The sequence below is a fragment of the Canis lupus genome, chromosome 13 (assembly GCF_011100685.1).
Source record: "Canis lupus familiaris isolate Mischka breed German Shepherd chromosome 13, alternate assembly UU_Cfam_GSD_1.0, whole genome shotgun sequence".
Lineage (NCBI taxonomy): Eukaryota > Metazoa > Chordata > Mammalia > Carnivora > Canidae > Canis > Canis lupus.
The window spans coordinates 23,169,862-23,191,774 of record NC_049234.1 but is presented as its reverse complement, the minus strand read 5'-3'; the positions used below and the strand labels follow the sequence as shown (position 1 = coordinate 23,191,774).

Here is a 21,913-nt window from a genome sequence, read left to right as displayed (position 1 = left end):
CTGGAAAGTTGTGAAACCTTTATGTGTTCTTGGGTGAACCCCACAGGGGTGTCTATGTGGAGACTTTCACAGCCCCAGGAATGCATTCCTTTGGGATTTCCTCAAACTGTGAACTGAGCCCGGTCAGAACCAGTGGCTTGGCGCGAGAGCTTTCTGGGACTCCTTAGTGGGCGGTGCAGATCAGAAAATTAAGGACTGTGTTGGAATTGTTTTTTGAAAGGGTTCTCAGTGGATATGGCATCTTGGTCTGCAGATCTCTTTCAAAACTTGAGTATATTCCCTTTGGCTCAGTTTTAGAGCCTAGAATAGGCCCAGGCTACCTTTGACTCTTCAGGTTCTTTTCTCTCCTTTGCCACTTCCTCCAAGCTTTTGAATTTTTATAGTAAAGCTATTTTTCAGGTGGGTAGAAACTTTTTTTTTTAACCTTGAAAGAAACTTAAAAAAAAAAAAAAAACTAGATCAATCCAACATCACCTCGCCTTTAAATTTTAATAACATTTACACATTTAAAAAAATTCTCAACAAGGAGGTTTTGTCTTCTGTTCTTAGAAGTTCATTTTTCTTTTTTTTTTTTTAGAATCCATTAAATTATATATTGCCTAAAACAGGTGGGCCTGACACTCTTTGATAGACTGTCAAATATCATTAAATCAAGAGAGCTGCTTTTGGCAGCCTTCTTCTGGCTGAGTGGGTGTTCGTGGGTGGAGCGCTGTGTGCTGCACCCCTTGACTGGAGAGGGGTCCCTCCTTTTGTTGCTAATTTGGCAAAGACTGAAATGAGGCTTCCGAGTGGTGGGGGCAGATAAGTAGTTTTTTAAGTGCTTTGAGCAGTTGATTTCAGGCACATTCACGTCGATTTGAGTACTCCTCCTGCGGTATACTTGGGAATGACAGAGACTAGTCTGACACTGTACCCCCAACTGGTTAACTGGTGCGAGATGCAGCTGGTTCTGTACTTAGGATGCAGCATGCAGGATTCCAGCCTGCGTGGACAGTGTGAATTAGAGGCTTTAACATCTCTGCCAGCATCCTGAGTGAGATTCCAGGGGCCTGCAAACCCTTGGATCAATCCTGTCAAATGTTTCTTGGACACTTGACAGAGTGCCCACCACTGCATGGAGCACTTTGGATGTCTGATCTCAGTGATTTCCTCACACCGACCCTGAGGTTGTAGTGACTTAGCCCTCGTAGAGGTTGAGCGATTGTCTGAGGTCCCATTGCAGACCGGAGAGCTAGATTCAATCCAGAAGGCCGGATTCCTGAGCTTGTGTCCCTTATTCCTTCCCTATATTCTTTCAGTGTTCTGTGATGGTGGTGGAATTGTTTGTTTTTATTATTTGTCTTTATAAGGAACAGGCCTTGAGAGGTAAAGTGATTTCCCCTAATACTTGACTGGCACACCCATGGCTAGAAATCAGGACTGTGTGCTCGCTGCACAGACCTGTTGCCATTCTGGCGTGTTCTCAATGTGCCTCACCTTTTTCCTAAATATTCTGGATCATCTCAGGGATCTTCCTTGGGAACCCCTGCATGAGAGTTTTGGTTGGTGCTGGGAAAAGGAAGGCCCAGCGGTCATGGTCTCCTTTGTGTAGATGTGGTACCTTTTGGCTAGAAGTTGGTGGTCAGTATGTCTGAACATCTTTAAGCTTTTAAGAAAGCTTCTCCTACTTTCTTGTGGATCTGAAAGAGAAGAGAAAAGGGTAGGTGAAGCTGTAATTGGTTGGTTGAACCTTGTGCTCTTAAGGATGCTGATGTCTATCTGGACAGAGATCTCCAGTGGCCGCCAGAGGACTTTGATCTCAGCCCTGACCCCTTTAATTACTTGGATATAGGCATAGAAGGGGTGTTCATATTTGATAAGAAAATGGTAAATAGATTTGGTGTTGTGATTGGAATTCCCCATAATGTTTTGATGGGCCTGGAATGGTAGCCTGACTAGGTTCATTCAGCATAAGGTAAAATAAAGGTTCAAAGGTTCATTCAGCATAAGGTAAAATAAAGTTATACTCTTGGGCAGAAGAAGCCCTCTGGGACACAAAGATGAGCTGGGGGCTATGTGGTTTAGCAGTATGGTGACCTGTGCATGGGAATTGGCATCAATAGCTCAGGTGTAGCTGCCAAAGGAGTTCTGCCAGGATCGGGGCAGACGGGATCCCTCGCCCCGTGCAGTTTAAGTGCCCCGAGGGAGCAAATTGTCTCTTGGGGGAATAAATCCAGAGACCTGCAGTTGGGCCAAGCAGGTCTCAAATGCAGAGCTGATGGATGTGCTCTAGTGGCATCTGTGAAACAGACTTTAGGCTTTGGCAAATTCATGGTGCTCTGGTTGCCAGAACCTCTAGTTTGATCTTAAAAAATATATATGATCACTGTTGTTTTCATAAAAATGATACGTTACCCTTATTTAAAACACACACACACACACACACACACACACACAAATAAGAAACTATGACCATACAGGAAAATACAAACAAGAAAGCAACACATGGGTCCACATTTTAGCTTCTAAAAGTAGCCCATTTTAACTTTGGTAAGACAATTTTCCAGATCTTTCTCTGCCATTTTCAGACACACTTGATAGCTAGAGAAATGTAGAAGGAGACACTTTTATGGGAAGATGTAAAACAAAAATATATTTTGCTTTCATTTAACAGGAAAATTGAAACTGAAATGAAGTAATACTGAAGAAATTACTGAACTTTAGATGACTGTTTCTTCACCAAAAGAAATTAGTTTCTGAAGCATCCCTTTAAAGCAGTGGTTCTTCTTTTTTTAAAGATTTATTTATTTATTTTAGATAGAGTGCATGCAAGTAGGGGGAGGGGTAGAGAGATGGGGAGGGCATGGGGCTCCATCCCAGCACCCTGAGATACTGACCTGAGCTGAAGTCAGGAGTCAGACGTTTAACGGGCTGAAGCCACCCAGGCCCCCTTAAAACAGTGGTGGTGCTGCTTTAACTGGGGATGATTTTGTCTCCTCTGGCCCATCTGGCAATGCCTGGAGACATTTTTGGTATTCCCAACCAGTGACCTCTCTGAAATGTTACTGGCGTTTTGTGAACTGCGGTCAGAGATGGTGCCAAACACCCTATAATGCACCCCCCACAGTCCCCCACAAAAAAAAGAAGAGCCATCTGGCCCCAAATGTCAGTAGTGGCAAGGTTGGAGAAACTGCACCCTAGGGTAAGCAACTGAGATTATTAAAACCGGTAGGAAGACGAAATCATTGTGTTTTATTTAGCTCAGTTGTAGACTGTTTTGATTGGGCTTCTCTAATGAAAGAGGAAATGATTAACTTCATTAGAATTTCGCTCTCCTCTCCTTAAACCACAAACTCAGGAGGTGGCTATGTTATGTCCACCATGTCAAGGTTCATAGCACTTTACATTCTGTCCTGCAACTATTGCCCCCACCCCCACCCCAGATGTTTAGTCTTAGCTTCATATTTAAATGATTCTGTGCCAAACTCCACTCTTGTAGCCATGGCTTCTCCTTTTATGGTTTTATTTTGCAATCCGTCTTGCTTAGCTACTGATCTTAATATAAATTGAATGTGTATGTGTGGGGAGGTGTCAAACCCAACTCAGGTTTGTTCCACTCGGAATTGCACGTGCAGTTTTTAGTTTGTGTCTGAGTACCACGCTTTAAAGAGTAGAGAGCTACTGGGCGGTGGCCCTAGGACTCTGCAGGGACGTGCTGCAGCAGGGTCCTGGATAGAACATGAACTGCACTTGGGGAGAGAAGGGAAAACTGTGGATGAATGTGTTGGTTATCCTCCATTCTTTGAAAAGATTTCCACATGGCAGCAGGGTTGGTCATCACCATGAGGGTCCCCAGAAGGTTCAAGCTAGTGCTGCATGACATGAAGGACACGGTGGCAGGTAGAGGCTGCCAGAAGAGAGTGTTGAGTTCCCTGTGAGCTGATGTGTGCTGGTGAACCACATGTTGTCCTGGTGTGGGTAGATGCTGGGTTCAAGCCATCAGCTGGGTGGCTCCATTTAAGTAACTTCTCAATCTTGAGATTCTGATCATCTACTAATGCTTCCCACGAGCCACCCATCCTGGGGAGGAGCTCCTATCACTCTGGTTCCCTCCTCCCTGCCCTTTGGGGATAAGTGGGGGGAAAGCCACGGCTATGGTCAGGTGGTTCAGGGCAGAGCCCTAAACGTTCTGTGGATCTTCTTGAATTTCTGAGTAATAGATGGTAGGTCCCTAGTGATCTATCAATGTATGCGTTAGATTCTGGTAAAACTGTTTCAATTGGCATTTGTAGTATTAACAGGATAACAGGGCCTGAATATATCCTAAACCTATTTCTGAGCCAGTACATTTGTATATAACCTGGGCAGCATATCCTAGACTGCAGAGGAAGAGAGCACACACAGATTGTTTCCTGTGTAATTGGACTTGGGTGTTCTGTTATTGTCTTAATCAGATGTCTATCACAGCATGCCTTACTGATTGATGACTTTGTTTTGTTGTAGGGGAGCTATCCAGTGTGGGAAGATTTCATAAACAAAGCAGGAAAGCTACAGTCCCAGCTTCGGTAAGTAGAGAAGCATGTCATCCCCAGAAAAATGACAACATCCCTTAGACAATGGATTGAAGAGGATAGACCGAGGCTGCTGATTGAGGTTAACTTTGGAAGTGTTACAGATACAGGAGCATGTAATGGGTTCTAATTTGAGCATTGCCACTTATTAGCCTTGCGTCTTGACCCCCGATTCCCATGTGTAAAAGCGAACTCCTATCTGCTCTGCCTTCTTCCATAGGAATTTTGAGAGTCCAGTGAGGTATTGTATGTAAGGTAATAATGGGCAGCATTTATGTAATGCTCACCATGTGCCAGGCATTTTTTTTTGTGCGTGTGTGTGCCAGGCATATGTTAATTAAAGCTCACAACCCCAGGGGATAAGTATAGTTATTATCCTCAATTTACTGATGAAAAAATCTGAGGCACAGATGAGCTAAGTAACTCGTCCAAACTCACACAGCTAGTAAATTGCAGAGCAGGGATTTTAATCTGAGTCTGGCTGCATAGTCTATTCTGCTCACTGCCTATTCCTTATAAAGAATTTATGGCTTACTGTTGTATAATTCCATGTGCGTGAAATGTCTAGAAAACACAGATCTGTAGAGACAGATGTAGATTAGTAGTTGTCTGGGACTAGGGGAGGAAAAGGAGATTGAGTACAAATGGGCAGGAGAATCTTTTTGGGGGGATGGAAATGTTCTAAAATTGGCTTGTGGTAGTGGTTGCAGAATTCTAAGTTTACTAAAAAAATTGTTGAGTCACACAACCAAAAAGGGTGGATTTTATGGTATGCAAATTATGCCTCAATAAAGCTGCTTAAAAAAGAACAGGATCTAGGGCTGAGCTGCTCTATGGGGGCTATTATTGTTGCCTTGTCTTGTGCTTGTTCATGTATCATTTGATATGAAATAGGAAATTTGTAACATCTTCTTGTGACAGCTATGTGCTTTTCAGTCAGTGGGGAGAAGGGCTACTCACTTAGTGGGTGCTCCATGAGGGATGGGACATTTTAAAAAGCAATTAATTTTCATGATTCCTGTTCATGGCATATAGGGGATGACATCAGTTGGTTTGGATGTATGGTGGTGGTTTTCCAGAGGACAAAGCAGGTAGATGTTTTCTAGGATACAAAGCCACATGGACAACATGATGCTCTGGATCCTTTGCCCATGGATGTCAGGGGTTACTGCCCAGGACTTTAGCCGTAAGACTGGACATTCCATGGCACCTCTGTAGATCAGGAGAGAACTCTAGAAGGAAGGATCTTTCCTCTTCCATCCTGGTGGCTTTGTGGGTCCTGGGAATTCTATCCTGTGAACCTAGGATTTCTCAAGCCAAGAGTGGTCTTCCAGATGGACAGTCGACTTGGGCTTATGATCCCTTCTCTGCTTGTCAAATCCTTTACCATTTTGGTGCAGAGGAACTTGTACAGACAAAAGAAAAAAAAAACCCAAAAACTCGTAAAGGATATCTGCTGGGCCAGCTCCAAACTCTTGTCTGCAAACCCCTGGGGAGGCCTTCACTAGCCTCATGTTATCGAACTACACCTACCCTTCCATTTCTGCTACTATTCTGATTTATTTCCAACAGTTAGTCTCCCTCCTGTAGGAGGTCCCTCCTAGAATAAACCAGAAAAACATTTAAGTATCCCTCTTCCACCACCCTGCCTTGTTTCTTATCTGGCCTCATTTAATTGACTGGCAGCCTTTTAGGGTTGACCAAGGAGAAGATCCTCTCTTCCCCTTTTACCAAAGAGGAAGCCAAAACTTAAAGTAACTAAATGTTTATTGCAGCCTAATCAGTTACAATAAAACCTAAAGCAATCCTTTTTTTTTTTTTTTTTCAAAAGATTTATTTTAGAGAGTGGGAGAGGGGTAAAGGGGGAGAGAATCCTGAAGCAGATTCCCTGCTGAGCGCAGAGTCTGCATGGGGCTAGATCCCAGGACCCTCAGATCATCATGATCTGAGCCCAAATCAAGAGTCGGCCACTTAACTGATTGAGCTATCTAGGAGCCCAAACCTAAAGCGATCTTATCCTCATTGGTACAAAGAACATTTTATATTCTTTGACAACATTTAGGCCTCCTGAGGACAGGGACCATTTATTTTGTCAAACTAGTAGTACCCAACTGAGAGCCTCATGCTCATGGTTTAGTTTTCTGTAGTAAAGAAAGGATAAGAAGACTGTAGAAGAGATGAATAAGGTTGGAGTATATACATGAATCACTCTCTGCTGCCGGTACTTGCATGTTGGCTCTGTCCCATCAGAGAACTAAGTGTCTCATGACAACAGCAGACAATGAAATTGTACTCATGGGAAGGTAGTATTTAAAAGTACCTGATTCCTCACACTTGACCACCATCCTCATTTTCAGGGGAGCCCTGGTGACCATGTAGTACGCAAGGCACCTCTACAGCTGGCTCATTAAATTGGGATGATTGGCAGTGACTTGAACTAGAATAAATCAAGCCATTGTGTCAGATATTAATTGTAAATCAGAATGAGCTATTTATAAATCCCAGGATGTTTGATAAAGCTAACTTTTTCCAGGGTTTGCATTTGATGTCAGCTCTTTGAAAAATATGCTTCAAAGGGTTTTTTTTTTTCGCTTGGTTTTGTTCTGTATGTCATTTTTTTTTTTTTTAATTCGAGCAGAATATTTTCTTGCTCTACTGGAAAATATCAGGCCTCATTCTGCAGTTTGGCACTAAGGGACTGTTGCTGAAGGTTTTTTTGAGGGGGGAGGGGGATCACTTCCAGCTCCTTCCAGAACCTTCTGTGTCAGAGCTACTGCTGCTAAGATATAGGGTCATTTCTTCAATTCCATCTTAAACTCCTTTTTTTCTAGTCCTTATTCTCATGTTCTGCCTTCAACAGCTTTACATTCTTAAGAATGCAGAGTAAAGACTAGATTTATATATGAAACATTTGGTGATGAGCTTTATGCGCCATGTTGGATTGTGAAGTCCGTGTGGTGAGTCTTGGGGCTGGCTGGTATGTTCTAGCTCTCCATGGCCCTTGAATGGAGCGGAGCTTACTCTTCATTGGATGACATCTGGGGATCACAGCACTAGGAACCGGTAGACCACAGAGTGCTCAAGAGGACGTGAAGAACTCAAAATAATTTCTAGGACAGCAGATGAGTGTAGTGACTTCTCAATCTCAGCTTTGAGGAATTCAGAAGATGCAGTTGAGACAGCCTTCTAAGGTTGAAAAAATAGTGTCTTTGTTTCATTATAAGTAGGATTTAGGGGGAAAAGTCACACAGCTCAGAGCTTGTCTTGAGGCAGGATGAGCACAGGACCATGCATCCTGCTGGGCTACCTGTTCCAGTTCTGAGACGAACTGGTGATCTTGAAAGTCACTCTGAACTTGTCTCAGTTTTTTCATCCCTAAAATGAATTATTTGAAGCAGAGGCTCTCTCTCCAAGATCCCATCTCCCAGTCCACGTATAGATGCTATTTGCCTACTCTAAAATTAATTTCACCTGTACCATTTATAGTTTTTAATGATGTTTTTCTTTGAGGTTAGAAACACCTGTCTTTCCTCCTTTGTGAAATTTGGCCTGGTAATTATGTTACGATCTCAGGTGGAACGGGATGGGAAGAATTGCCAACATTTACCGCCCAGCACCCAATGCTCTGGTTATTTTTGGGAAAATGCGCTAATAGGAGGAGGAATGCTTCCTGAGAAAACAAGTGGGCCTTCATTCAAAGCCAGTCCTCGTCCATGTTCATTTGAGTCATTTCTCCTAGAAGGTCACATTCAGTTCCCTGCAAAGGTGTTAACCCTTTAGCTGTAATGAATTTGTATGAGAGATTCCTCATGCTTCTGTTATGTTTACATTTTAGGACCACAGTAGTAGCAGCAGCTGCCTTCTTGGATGCCTTTCAGAAAGTGGCCGACATGGCGACCAACACACGTGGTAAGCAGATGGAGGGATGGCTTCTAGTGCCAACCAGATCCAGCCTGTGGGCTCTTACCCCTTGGGTGACTTCACGATGGGTCAGAGCTGAGCTGACTCATGGTTTTAACTTCCTAGAAAACTCTGTGGGATTCCACATATTAGAAGTTGCAGATAGTTCTCCAGATAACGAAGCATGTGAGAAGAAGAATGAAAAATAGAGAAAAGGAACCACAGTTTGTGCAGGAGGTGCCTTGATGTGTTATGTAGATCGCTTTTAATGACATGCAGGTTGCAGAGCCTTGAACTGTGTGTTCGGTTGCAGTTTGTTTTTGACTTCCTCACACTGGTTTTCCCAAGGCTTTCCTTACTGCCTTATGGTGAGGGAAGCAGTGAGAATGATTGGACAGACCATTTTTCTGCAAAGAACCCTTGTGTAAGTCATGTCCTGTTTTATTGGATCTGTGTGTCTCCCACGTTTGACTGCAAACACCTTGAGGCTATGACTATGACTTATTCATCTTGGAACTCCTCCCCCAAAATAGTGCCTAGGACATAGCAGGTATTTTAAAAGTATGTGTATTAAGTCAATGAACAAAGGGAAATCTTTGCAATTTTTAATAGTTTCAATGACTATAATAAAATATGTGAGAGATATAAAGAAGAAAATGAAGCTCCTTTATCCACCACCACTGTCAGAAAGACTTTACCCCATCGTAGAGACTTCGTTTGTCCAACGGGGGTTGCTTTCCTTTTCATTACCAGGCAGAGAAGCTCTCTTGCCTCTCTCCTTTTTTTTTTTTTTTTTTTTTGCCTTATTTTTCTGTTTGCTTTGTATACTGTCTGTTCATTATCTTGGTAACATTGGAAAACGTGGGTGTCAGGGGTAAGTTTTGGGAGTTTGCTCTAAGTCACACAAGGGTTTATTTTTTAACTTCTCTGAAACACATGATAGATCCCTCCAGTGGGTTTCATTTGGCACCCCTTTACCATTGGTGCTTCAATATTCCGATGAATTTGCAGTGAGGACACTTATTCATTCAAGAAACTTGAGAACTGCTATTATTTTAGATATTATTATGGGACCACAAAAAACAATATATTATTTATTCTCCTTGTCCTGGAGGGACTTGCATTTGAGTCAGGGGGAGGGGGAAAATGGAATGTGTGAATAGAGAATTTTGAGATAGAAGTAATAAGTTTGGTATGGTAATAGTCATAGAACAGCGTGCTGGGGGAATATAGAAAAGTGAGCAATTAGCTCAGCTCAGGGAATCGAGGTTCTCCCAGGGGAGGTAATATTTCCCCTTATTTCCAACATGGGCACACGATGTTCCCTCAGAGAATGTGATGGAGATACCAGAGCACTGGTTGGAAGAATTTGATCTGGCTGGTCAGCTTGATATGGGTCTTAATTCATATATTTTCTTATTCACTTAAAAAATCATTACATAGTTGACAGGTGTCCATTATACCCTTCCTGCTTGCACATTCTAAAGATTCTGTAATGTTTCACATGATCTTGGCCAAAAGGTCGAGAAGCAATATTCTGTAATGTTTAAGCCAGTGATCGTCACTATTAGTGTTTTTGAGTCTATTTTAGAATATTCTATTTCAGTCTCTGGAACTGGACTTGTCCGTCATTTTGATGTCTTTCTAGGAAGCCATCAGAATGTGTCTTCCTGAAAAGATTTGCTCTACTATCTGAAAGAACTGAGATAGTTGGCATTGCATTTTTGAGACCCTTTGATTCTTAATAAGTTTTAATATTTTCATATTTAATTACTGATTGGATCCTAAAGGATGGAATAGAGCAATATCCCCCGAGTTCCCATAATTGCCAACAGCAGGAACTGAGGTTTCTGCAGAGGCTGTTCTCCGGAGTTAGCTCTCTATGGGAAACCAGAGAGCCTGCAGGTCTTGTGGTTGCAGGGAGGAAAAACAGAGCAATCGTCTGTGGGAAAAGAAACCAGAATAGCTTCTCTGTGGTGGTGATGGAGGTAGAGTCGCAGCTTGGAGGTGAAGTATTTGACAAAAGACAAATAATGTCACGGTGAACAGACCCTCGCTTTGATGTATTTTTAAACCACTTGATTTCAGGTCATTTTTAGCGATGCCAGAATAACTTTACATCTTGCCATCTCTATAATCCATATGCGCTGGGGGAAAAGAACTTTGTCTTGAGTGTAAGAACTCTCAAATGACCTCAAAAGGGTATGGCTGATAGAAGGTATATTTTATGGAGATAAGGGGGAAACATGAAGTTACTTCTCATATGGTTAACAAGCATCAGAAGTGATTTTTATGAAGTTATTTTTAACTTAAAAATTGAAAAACTTAGACCATGTGCTTTTTGTTTAAAAAATTCCTTTAACAAAGTCTATAAAGTAAAATGTACCCTCCCAGTACCCCTTGCAGAGATTAGATTGAGTGTCGTTCATAGACTGGGGTTTTTTTGTTTGTTTTGTTTTATTTATTTGCCTATATAAACATGTCTGGGGGGAAAAAAGGTAGTTGCAGAACAATGTGTAGAATGATACATGGAGTAAAGTACATCTAGATGATCTGAAGGTAGCCTGTATGGAGCACATTCCCATGCTTTTACTTCATGGTATGTTGTAATTATCTTTCTACATCCATACCTGTGGATCTGCCTCATTCTAGCGCCCAAATGGAATTTCATTATCTGGACACAGCACAATTAATATCACTCTGCTGTTGATGGAAATTTAGGATACCTCCTTATTTATTTGCTGTTATAAGCCACATGGCAATTAATGCCCATGTTATACATCCTTTGGGAGATCTGTGTGTAATCTGTTTTTAATAGTGTGTGCATCTCTACGGAAACGATCTGTAGAAAATGCTTCATACTTTTCATACTGTTTTGGTCAGTGGCAAATACATTCGGACTTATGGTCATTAAAGGCTGTGATTCTGTGGTTTGCAGTTTGATATCTACCCTCTACAAAAGTCCTTTTCTAAAAACATTTTTATTATTATTTTTTTGCTTAGAGCTTTTGGATGTATTTTTTGAGTTCTTCTTGCTTGAAGTGATAGAGGGGAATTTAAGTACATCTCTTTTGGGCAGGCATCCAGAATCTCAAGTTAGTATGTCTCTGGTTTCCAAAATATTAGCATTCCATATTGTCTCCTAAAGCTCTGAAATTCCTTTGTCCTTTCTAGCTAATATTTTGCACTAGCTAGTAATACAATTTATTTAGGAAAAACTTTTAAAGCTACTCACTAAGAGCAAAATTAATGGAGTCATTATATAACTTGTTAAATAGGATGTGGAAATATGTTAGAACTCTATTTTGTTCATTATGCAAGTGCATATAAGTTGCTATTATTATGCACACATTATAGTATTGTATTGTTGTATTTAGATTAATAAATAATTAAGCCATAATGGAATTTGAGAGTTTATTAGCACCATTGTACAGCTTCATATTTTGTTGATTGTGTACTCTGGAATGAACATACAATTTGTAGTTAGCATGAAAGTACACCTTTTCCCATGTTACTGGCTACAAAGAATTAGGCACTTGCTAGGCATGGAATGCCAGACTTTGTGGAGCAGGTCCCCATCTTCTTCGTTTCCATAATGGACCAGCAGATGGCCTGTCATTGGAGTTGTGAAATGTTTGGACTGACTGGTATGCAATTGTCTGAGTTACTTTAAAAAAAAAAAAAAGAAAAAGACTAAGGGTTGGGGTGGAGGGCTTTCTCAGCTCTGGACAGCAGAGGTACCATCTTGGGGACTAACATTCCTGCACCTGTGAGCATGCCCTTGCACACTGGACCCTGCTCCCTGTTTCACTGAAAGCTAGGAATACTAAGCTGAAGGAGAACCCCCTGCCTTAGTCAGCACTGGCCTTTCACACCACTGCATTGTTTGCTTGTGTCAGCAAGGGCCTTTGAAGAGCATAATGCTGTGTGACTTTCATTTCTGGCTGCCTCGGTGTGCCTGTGTAATTTCTTTATAGCTTTGAAAAACCATCTCAGGGCTGTTTAGATAATGATACACCAAACCCAGAGTGAGGACTTTAGGATTTTATGAAGAAAGGAAATGGATCCCTAGCTGACTAGATCATCATTAATGTCCAGAAGCCTTTGTATTATCATTTGAAAAAATGGGCCTGGTTTCAATACTGGAAATCATAATAGCTAACCTTTATTGAATAGTAATACAGGGTGGGCTCTGTTCTAAGAGCATCATGTATGATGTGTCTATTCTCACAATGTGAGATACGTTCTTGTGATCTCCATTTTAGGTGATGAAATCAGGTTGAAGAGAACTTACCTAAACCTTGGTTACATGGCCAGTGAGTGATAAAAGGAGTCTGGCCCAGAGCCTAGATTTTAACCATTAAATTATGATTCCTTATGTAAGGAGCTCCTGGATTTAGTAAAAGCTTATATTTGTTTTTAAAGTTACTCAATCCTGAATGCATTAAAAAAATCTTTTTTTTTTTTTTTAAGATTTTATTTATTTATTCATGAGAGGCAGAAACCTAGGCAGAGGGAGAATCAGGCTCCCTGAGGGGAGCCCAATGCAGGACTTGATCCCAGGACCCTGGGATCACAACCTGAGCTAAAGGCAAATGCTCAACCACTGAGCCTTTTAATACAGGTGCCCCCCATTAGAATAATCTATGTAGCACCTTAGAGTAACTTAGATTGGGAGCTGTGATGCCTGGGTTTGTCTTCTGGCTTTGCCAACTCTGCAGGCCTGAGTAAATTGCAATAGCCAACCCCCATCCCCAACCCCTTATCCACAGGGGATATGTTCCAAGACCCTCAGTGGATGTCTGAAACTAGGAATTGTCCTGAACCCTATATATACTGTTTTTTCCTATATGTATGTACCTATGAGATATTTTAATTTATAAGTTAGGCTCAGTAGGAGATTAACAACAAAAACTACTAAATTTTATTAGAACAATCATAATATGCTGTAATAAAAATTATGTGAATGTGGTCTTTCTGTCTCTCAAAATATTTTCATATCCCCTACTTCTTGTGATGATGTGAGATGATAAAATGCCTATGTGATGAGATGAAGTGAGGGGAATGATGCAGGCACTATGCCATAGCATTAGGTTGCTGTTGGACCTCCTGACAGTTTGTCAGAAGGAGGATCAGCTGCTTCCAGACCACAGTTGGCTGTGGCTAACTGACACTGCACAAAGCAAAACCACGGATGGGGGCAGGGGGACTACTATATATTTCACTTTTCTGGGCTTTAATTTCCCCGACTCTAAAAGGGGTTTTCCCAGGACATAGAGTCCTAGATGATCACAAGTAACCTTTCTCGGCTCTAATATTCTATGATTTTAAAAATCTCATTTGGCCCTATTAAGTCCATAAAATATGAATGAAGTTGGACATCCAAATTCTCTCCCCTAGGTTATCTTTAGAGTTTCCAATTTTTGCCTTGGAGACGAAGTGGAGGAAGCAATGTTAAGGATAGGATAATGAGAGAGAGAGGGTTAGAAGAGAAAAATAAAGGCCCTGCTCAGACCTGCAGTGTGTGCTTGAGGAGAGCAGTTGGAAGCTAGAACTTTTAGGACTGCTATGAAGGTTCAAAGGACCAGAGGTGCTCTTCATTCAGCGAGCCTGGATTGCCGAGGTTCTGTGCATTGGTGAAGAAAGTCTTCGTGGCTTACAATGGATAAAGCAGTCATGGTTCTTGCAAATAGTTATGTGTTTTTAGTATATGTTACCTATTTTTAGTATACATTTTGTTAAATGCCGCGATCTTCAGATCTTGCTGTATGGATCATAATCACTCAGGAAGTTGGTTTTTTGTTTTGTCTTGTTTTTTTTTTTATAGAGATGGGGAGAGAAGAAGGGAGAGAGAATCTCAAGCAGACTCCATGCTGAGCTTAGAGCCCAACATGGGGCTTGATCCCACAACCCTGAGATCATGACCTAAGCCAAAACCAAGAGTCGGATGCCTAACCAACTAAGCCACCCAGGTGCCCAAGAAGTTGGTTTTGAAGATTTCAGGGCCCTCCCTTATATCTGTGGAATCAGATGGGTGTGGGTGGGACCTGGGAATCTAAGATTTTTTTTAAAGTTCCTCAGGAGATTTTACTCCCTTGGTGAGGTTTGTGCCTCTTGCCATGAGCCACCTGTCCAGTGGCATATCTGCCAGTGGCTGGCAGTTCCACCCACAAAGAAATGCTCATGGCTCCCTGAAACCCATAAAGCCTTTGATCCCTGTCTTGTTGCACATGTGCATTCCAGATCTGGAATGTCCTCCTCACTCCACCCCTTGTCCGCCTCCTTTAGATGCTCAAGGATTTGCTGCTTGTTTTCCCAGAGCCAGGTTAACAGTCACATCACCCATGACACTTCTGGTCCCAAGGTAGAGGGAGACTTCAGGCCTCAGGGCTCTGCAGTGCATGCTTCTGCCAGTGTGTATGTGGCTCACCGTGTCGTCACTGGCCTCCTACTAGAATGCACACCCCTCTAGGACAGGCCTGCAGCCTGCTCCTCTTGGAGGATCCCAGGCACCTAGATGCTCAGTGTCTGGCATTTGGCAGGGTGCAGACAATGTTTGATGAACGAATGACTGAACGTGGACAGCTGTTAGCACTCTTGCGTGGCCCTTGGTGGACCTGAGTGAGGAAGGCTGTCCTTTTTGGGGGCACGAAGCTGGTGGGATGGAATCTTGGTCGGTTAACAGAATTCAGATTTTAGCTGCCCCCTCCCTGAGGTCCAGCCTGGCGTGGAATATGTGACTCCTCTATGATGTAGCTGAAGAGGCCCTGGCAGTCCCATGATGCAGCCACAGGAAGGGGCAGGTGGTGGGTGGAGGGCTGGGCCCAGGGAACAGAGGGAACCTCCTCAGGGAGGAGGTGCTGGGCTGCTGTTTCCAAGAGGCAGCCAAACTGGTTTTGTTTGCCTCTGAGTTTTATTTTAACTAGGCAATTTGAGATTTCACTGGCCCTTAACTTCTGGATTGACTTTGGTATTTAAATGAGACTCTTTCCATATGAGAGCCTTATGATTTCTACCTAGGAAGCTACTTAGCCACACACGAGGTGGAGGGAGGCGGAGGGTGGCGGTGGGGTTGGGGGTGGAGGGGATGGGGGGATTAATTATTTAAAAAAAATCATAAAACCCTTCTCACAGGTCTGGAAACTGAATATTCTTTGAATACGACCCTAAAGGAATATCGACAGATCCATTCACTGATTTGAAATAAAAAGGTCTAAAATTGTAATCTGCTGATCTCTAGATAAGGTGGTAGATCATGAACTGTTATTTTTGGTTACTGTCTTTGAGATTTTATTGCCTCTAGGAAAAGAGAGAACTTAAAAAGTATTTGGGAAACAAGCTCAGTTGTGATTTTTCTTTAAGAGCTTAGCTTGTTTTGAAAAGTTCAAGGATTGCATATTAATTTTTCTGATGATCTTATTCTGAGGGTTTACAGATAACAGGAGAAAAAAGAGTCTAGCATAAAGCATCTTCTGGAGCCTGGAGAGGTTTAATTTTGCTGAGAGCCTGTATAGAGACAGAAGAGGGGCACCTTAGCTCTGATTTTCCAGAGCCTGGCACATCTTCAGTGCCCAGGAAACAGTTGCTGATGTATTAAAAATTTTTGTAAAGTCAAACGCTTCATAGCTTGCAGAGAGGGTGGATGGACCATCAGCTGTATTCTCTCATATTTTTAAACCTGAGCCTAGGTGTGCTGGATGGAAGATGACCTAGAAACTTTCCATTGCTTTTTGTTTCCAGAGTTTTGAACTTCTTGATTTTGATTCATATGAATTATACCGAGGAAGCCCTAAGCAAATTTTGCCCCACTCATGGTTAACATTTTGAAAAGTCTTCACTGGTCTGATGTTGGTGGGTGTGGGGAGTAAGAACATTTGTATTTGGTTGAAGTGGGACATTGGCTGGGCAAAGACAAAGTCACCTTTTCTCTCCCATTTCTTTTGTTTGTTTTGTCTTTAGTTGCAGGCCCAGTGCCAGGACTGGACAGGTGCTGTGTATGCCATGGGGTCCTGGCCCTGTGTGGAGCTTTTGGGCCAGGCTGTTCTGTGAGATGCTGGAAATGTTCTGTGTTTTCACTGCCCAGTATGGTAGTTACTTGCCCCATGGGGTTATTGAGCACTTGAAATGTGGCTAGCATAACTGAGGCACTGAATTTCTGATTTTTAAAAATTTGAATTAATTTAAATTATGTATATAACTAACTGCATTGCTGAGGACTGTGGTGGTGGTACCAGGATCTGGGATGGTAGCTTCAGGAACTTCCATCAACTTTTCAAGCCACTCCATACTTAAATGGGTATCTGCGTAGGAGTACATATACATCTATTTTTGTATTTAATATCTATCATCATAGTCTCAATCTCACATGAAGTCCAAATAAAAAATTTGTAAGTTGTTGCTATTTATGGTGATATTTAACCTAGCTCAAAAGTGTGTGCCTATCATGCAAACAGCTTCAGGATATAAATTCTCCACCTCCTATGGAGATTTTGGAGTTGTCTTTGACCTGCAAAGGGATGACATAAAAAAATACAGTGCCTTTCTAAGTGTGTTCAGAAATGCATATCCTGCTTGTCGATTTCACTATCTTGATGCTTTTTCACTCTGACAGGCCTTGAATCATTTTAACTCATTACCACTATACATTTACTCATATACATTCTGCTTGGAATTAGAACAACTTGTTAACAATGACCCTATGAGGGGGTGCCTGGGTGGCTCAGTCCTTTAAGTGTCTGACTCTTTCATTTTGGCTCAGAGCATGGTCTCAGGGTCCTGGGATTGAGCTCCATGTCGGTCTGTGTTCATTGTGAAGTCTGCTTAAAGATTCTCTTTCGCTCTCCCTTTGCTCCTCTTCATGCTCTTGTTCTCTCTCTCTCTCTCTCTCTCTCAAATAAATAAATAAATCTTAAAAAAAAAAAGGTAAAAAATAGTAAAGGCCCTCAGGGCACACCTGGGTGGCTCAGTCGCTTTAGCTTCTGACTCTTGGTTTGAGTTTAGGGCATAATCTCAGGGTCCTGGCGTGGAAGCCTGAGGGGAGTCTGCTTGATTCTCTCCCTCTGTCCCCCACCCTGCTCACGTGCATGTGATCTCTCTCTCTCTCTCTTTCTCTCTCTCAAACCTTTAAAAAAGTAAAATAAAAATGGCCCTATGAATGTGAAGTTTGTCTTACCAGTTTCCATTTTTTAAAAGTGATTATTTTTTGGTTTGCTTTATATGAAATTCAGACTTGGTATTGAATCCACCATAGTAGGAAAGCATATGTATTTTAATAAATTTATTTATTTTTTCAAATCACACTGTAGGTAAGGGACAGAAACAAAGAAATTCATATGTTTATTAAGTATCTTTATTTTATAAATCTTAAAAAATAAATCTTTTTTTCCCCCATTTTTTTGGTTGGAGGAGTTTGGAGGTGGGTGCCAATACATGAAGGTATTTTGATGGCCAAATTTGTATACTCTGAGATTTGGGATCGTGAACCGAGCATTACTGGTGATACAGTGAAACTGCTCCTTTCTGATCCCACTGATCTTATCTTGATGTTATAAGACTGATGCCTGGGGCACCTGGGTGGCTCAGTGTCTGCCTTTGGCTCAGAGTGTGATCCCGGGGTCCTGGGATCAAGTCCCACATTGGGCTCCTGGCATGGAGCCTGCTTCTCCCTCTGCCTGTGTCTCTGCCTCCCTCTGTGTCTCTCATGAATAAATAAAATTAAAAAAAAAAAAAAAAAGAAGAAGACTGAGTCTTGACAGGACAGATGCCTGTTCTACAAGTGGCCTTTTCTTCTTGATCTTTGGTTGGATAGCAACAGTTGCCAGAGACGGGATGCTTCATCATGGTTAACCAGTGTCCTGCCTGTGCCATGTTTGGCTTTTCACCCTCTTCCTGAAATGACTCTTGAAACAGCGGTTGTTGCACATTGGCCTGAAAGGCACTACCGTAAATCCCACTTGAGTGTAAGCATATCCTGGGTGTCCAGAGCAGGGTGTCACCAGGATCCCCAAACCTGTAACAGGGAAAGCTGGGGATGTCCGAATCCTACACTGAAGCCCATGGGTCCTGCTAAGGCTTGTCCTCCCTCTAACCCAAGAGAAGCATCTGTTCTTAGTTTCAGTGGCATCACCTTGTTTTGCCCCAGTATATTTTCCCAGATGATTCTTGAATGTGATGTGTGCTGTTTTCTCTCTAAACTCAGCAGCCTTAATAAATGCCGGTGAATGACACAGTGGCAGTGGTGGTGACAGTGGGGAGGAAGGTCCAGGCATGGAGAGGATGTGTGTTTTTATGGGTGACTGGGTTGATGTGTGCAGCGTCGTTATTTGTGTCGTTAGGCAGTTTACATAATGAAGTGGTTTGTTCAGCATTTTCAGCATTTCCATCCTTCCAGCTTGCTGGGCTGTCTGCATTTTGTGCACCAGCCCGGAGGATTCTCCTCCTTCTCCCTCCCTCTTCTCCATCCCAATTCTTTGCCTTTGTGTTTGTTTTGGCGTAATAATACTCCCCCCTCACCCCCCTCCCGCCCATCCTCTGCTGTACACAGATGTGTTGTTACTTTAGCAAAATATGGATTAGCATTCATGGGACGATGCAGTTATTTTAGTTCATACAGATGAGGCAAGGTTTTTTTTTTTTGTTTTTTTGTTTTTGTTTTTTTAACAGTGCTTTCTTATGAAAGATCTTTTGCCATTGACTTGTGAACTTGGTCTGGTCTGCCCACCTCAGATAAAAATAACCATTTGGAATGTGAAAACTTGAAGACACTTGAAGTTGTCAAAACTAGTATTTTTCTACCATGAGTTCATTCTTCCTGATTGTAAGCTGCCTCTTCTCCGTTCCCTCTGATAAAGCCCCAGCGTAAAACTTGGCACGAGATATGAAAACTAACATTTTCTTTTTTTTTACGATTTTTATTTATTCATGAGAGACACAGAGAGAGAGAGGCAGAGACACAGGCAGAGGGAGAAGCAGGCTCCATGCAGGGAACCCGACGCGGGACTTGATCCCAGGACCCCGGGATCACGCCCTGGCCTGAAGGCAGGTGCCAAACCGCTGAGCCACCCAGGTGTCCCAGTACACTACTTTTAGAAACCTATCTGTGGCCTAAAGTGAGAATCACCTGGAGTTTTTTTGTTTTGTTTTGTTTTGTTTTTTAACCTAACAATCTGATCTTTCATTTTTAAGATGGTACAGGGTTTTTCTTATAGACCACCTAATGTCTGGTTCAACCTTTTCATTTTTATGGGGCAAAGTCACTTACCCAAGGCCACTCAGCTCTGAAGGGGCTCACAGGGGATTGTCCTGCTAGCACAGTGCTGTCTCCTGGTTTCCCCTGAAAGCTGCATGGTGAAACGCTTATTCACTTTGACCCTTGGTTTAATGTGGAAGATATTCAAGTAGGAAATAATATGAGCTGTGAAAAAAAAAAATTCTTCTGTGCTTTTAGTACATTATTTGTAAGGATTTTTGTTTGCTTATTTGTTTCCACAAGATCCTTGGTTAACTGTTTTTCTTTTTTAATTTTTTTTTTATTATTTATGATAGTCATACAGAGAGAGAAAGAGAGAGAGAGAGAGAGGCAGAGACACAGGCAGAGGGAGAAGCAGGCCCCATGCACTGGGAGCCCGATGTGGAATTCGATCCCGGGTCTCAGAATCCCGCCCTGGGCCAAAGGCAGGCGCCAAACCGCTGCGCCACCCAGGGATCCCGGTTAACTGGTTTTTTGAGGGCCAATTCCCACTTCTATATTTAGTCCTTCATTTTTCTATGGAAGTTGCTTTTGTTTCTTCTAGCGCTGTGTATGTTGGGGGGACTGTTTTGCGTATATTTGGAGCAAAAATATATTTTTATATTTGACATGGGCATGTTTATCTATAAGAATAACAAGATTTCTTTTGTCGGCATTGTCTTAGTTTTGCAAATATATATCCATCCATGCACGAGTGCTCGTACACATGCGCACGCATACATGCACACACACAATATGTTTTTCGATTCCCAAATGTCTAAAATTGCTACGGGACTCTTATTTCTAGTAGAAGATACTGCTGTGGAAGTCTGCAGCATTTCCTGCTGTGTGTGCCAGGGCTCAGGGACCCTGGTTGTCATGGAAACTAATATCCAGCCGCTGTGTGGTACTTTCCTTTGGAGCTGCATTTGAGCGCATTTCACAGTTCGATACAATGCTGCTGCTTCTCCCTTTAAAATAAGAAGCAGGGGTGGGAAGGGGGGAAGCTGAGTGGCTTAACATTAAAAAAAAATGCTGTTTCTGCTAAGGCAGAATGAGACTTTAATATGCACCCTTTTCATGTGATTGTCAGTAGTAGGATAGCACAGTTTTCCCCAATGGTGGCCAGAGGTATCTGACAAAATACAGAAGAATTTTGGAGGAGATTGTGAAAGCGGAACCTTCTTTCTGAGCTGGGGATCTGGAGGCTTCTCTTTGGGAATGACGGGCTGGCCGGGCTGACACGGGCTTTTATCCTATTGACTCTGGCTGAGTCCATTTGATTTGTCCTAAGGGCTTGGGAGCAGACAAAAGACCTTCAGCTTTCCACATGTTCCCCTACCTACCCCCGCATTTCCTGACCCCACTCTCTCAGAACCTGCCCAGAGAACCGGATCAGAGAGCCTGGAGAGCTCGCCCCAAATATGAGCCCTTGATCTGCCGCCTGAGCACGTGATTGCCACCTGCGCTTGTTGAAAGGCGGATGCTGATGATGAGAGTGAGACTTCACTTGGATAATATGGTTTAAAGCCAAGCACGAGATGTGTCGCTTTTACGAGAACTCGAAGAACTCATGAGCCGTGTGAACGCACCCCCTGACCTCCCAGGGGTGTTTGGTGGCCTGTCGATCACTGGCCACAGGTGGGCCTGCGGCACATCTATGCAGCAGGTGGCAGATTCCCATCCCCAGGTTCCCACAGACTCCTGTTGCATGAGATTGAGGGAGAGTAAGATTGGCCCTCACCTTGTTTAAGTGGATGCCTCGTGCTCTGACATTTGTTTTTCCAAATGTGTTTGTACAAAGCAAATGCTGGGAGCGTATGTTCCTCAGAAACGGTGGGATACCCTAGAGCCTCTGCCTATCACAGGTGGTGGGGATCTCAGTCTAGCCGGGGCCTTGGGGATTTGCTGAGGGCTCTCTACCTGTTGAAGCACCCAGCTACCCCTTCAGCTGCTCTATCTTGACGAGATAAGGGAAACCAGCTTAGTGACTTGCAGTGACTTGGTTAAAATGTCACACATCTTCGCAGCAGCAGAGCCTGGAGTGTGTATCTGCTCTGCATGACCCTCAGCCCCACATTCTTTCCCGAGAGATCAGTTGTATATGTAGAACCATCTCAGGATTTAGACCAGCATTTCTTAATCTTGGCGCTGTTGGCTGACATTTTGGGCTGGATAATTCTTTGTTCTGAGGACTGTCCTGTGCATTGTGGGGTGTTCAACAGCAGCCCTGGTC

General features: G+C 42.7%; 1 protein-coding gene across 14 annotated transcripts in view; it reads left to right on the top strand.

Moving 5' to 3' along the window:
* MTSS1 (MTSS I-BAR domain containing 1) overlaps positions 1-21,913 on the top strand; it is a 161,839-nt gene that overhangs the window by 18,252 nt on the left and 121,674 nt on the right. For all 14 annotated transcript variants that reach the window (XM_038555470.1, XM_038555476.1, XM_038555468.1 and 11 more), the window contains exons 2-3: positions 4,483-4,544; positions 8,386-8,459. In XM_038555470.1, the coding sequence (XP_038411398.1) occupies positions 4,483-4,544; positions 8,386-8,459 (136 nt within the window). The remainder of the gene's footprint in view (positions 1-4,482; positions 4,545-8,385; positions 8,460-21,913) is intronic.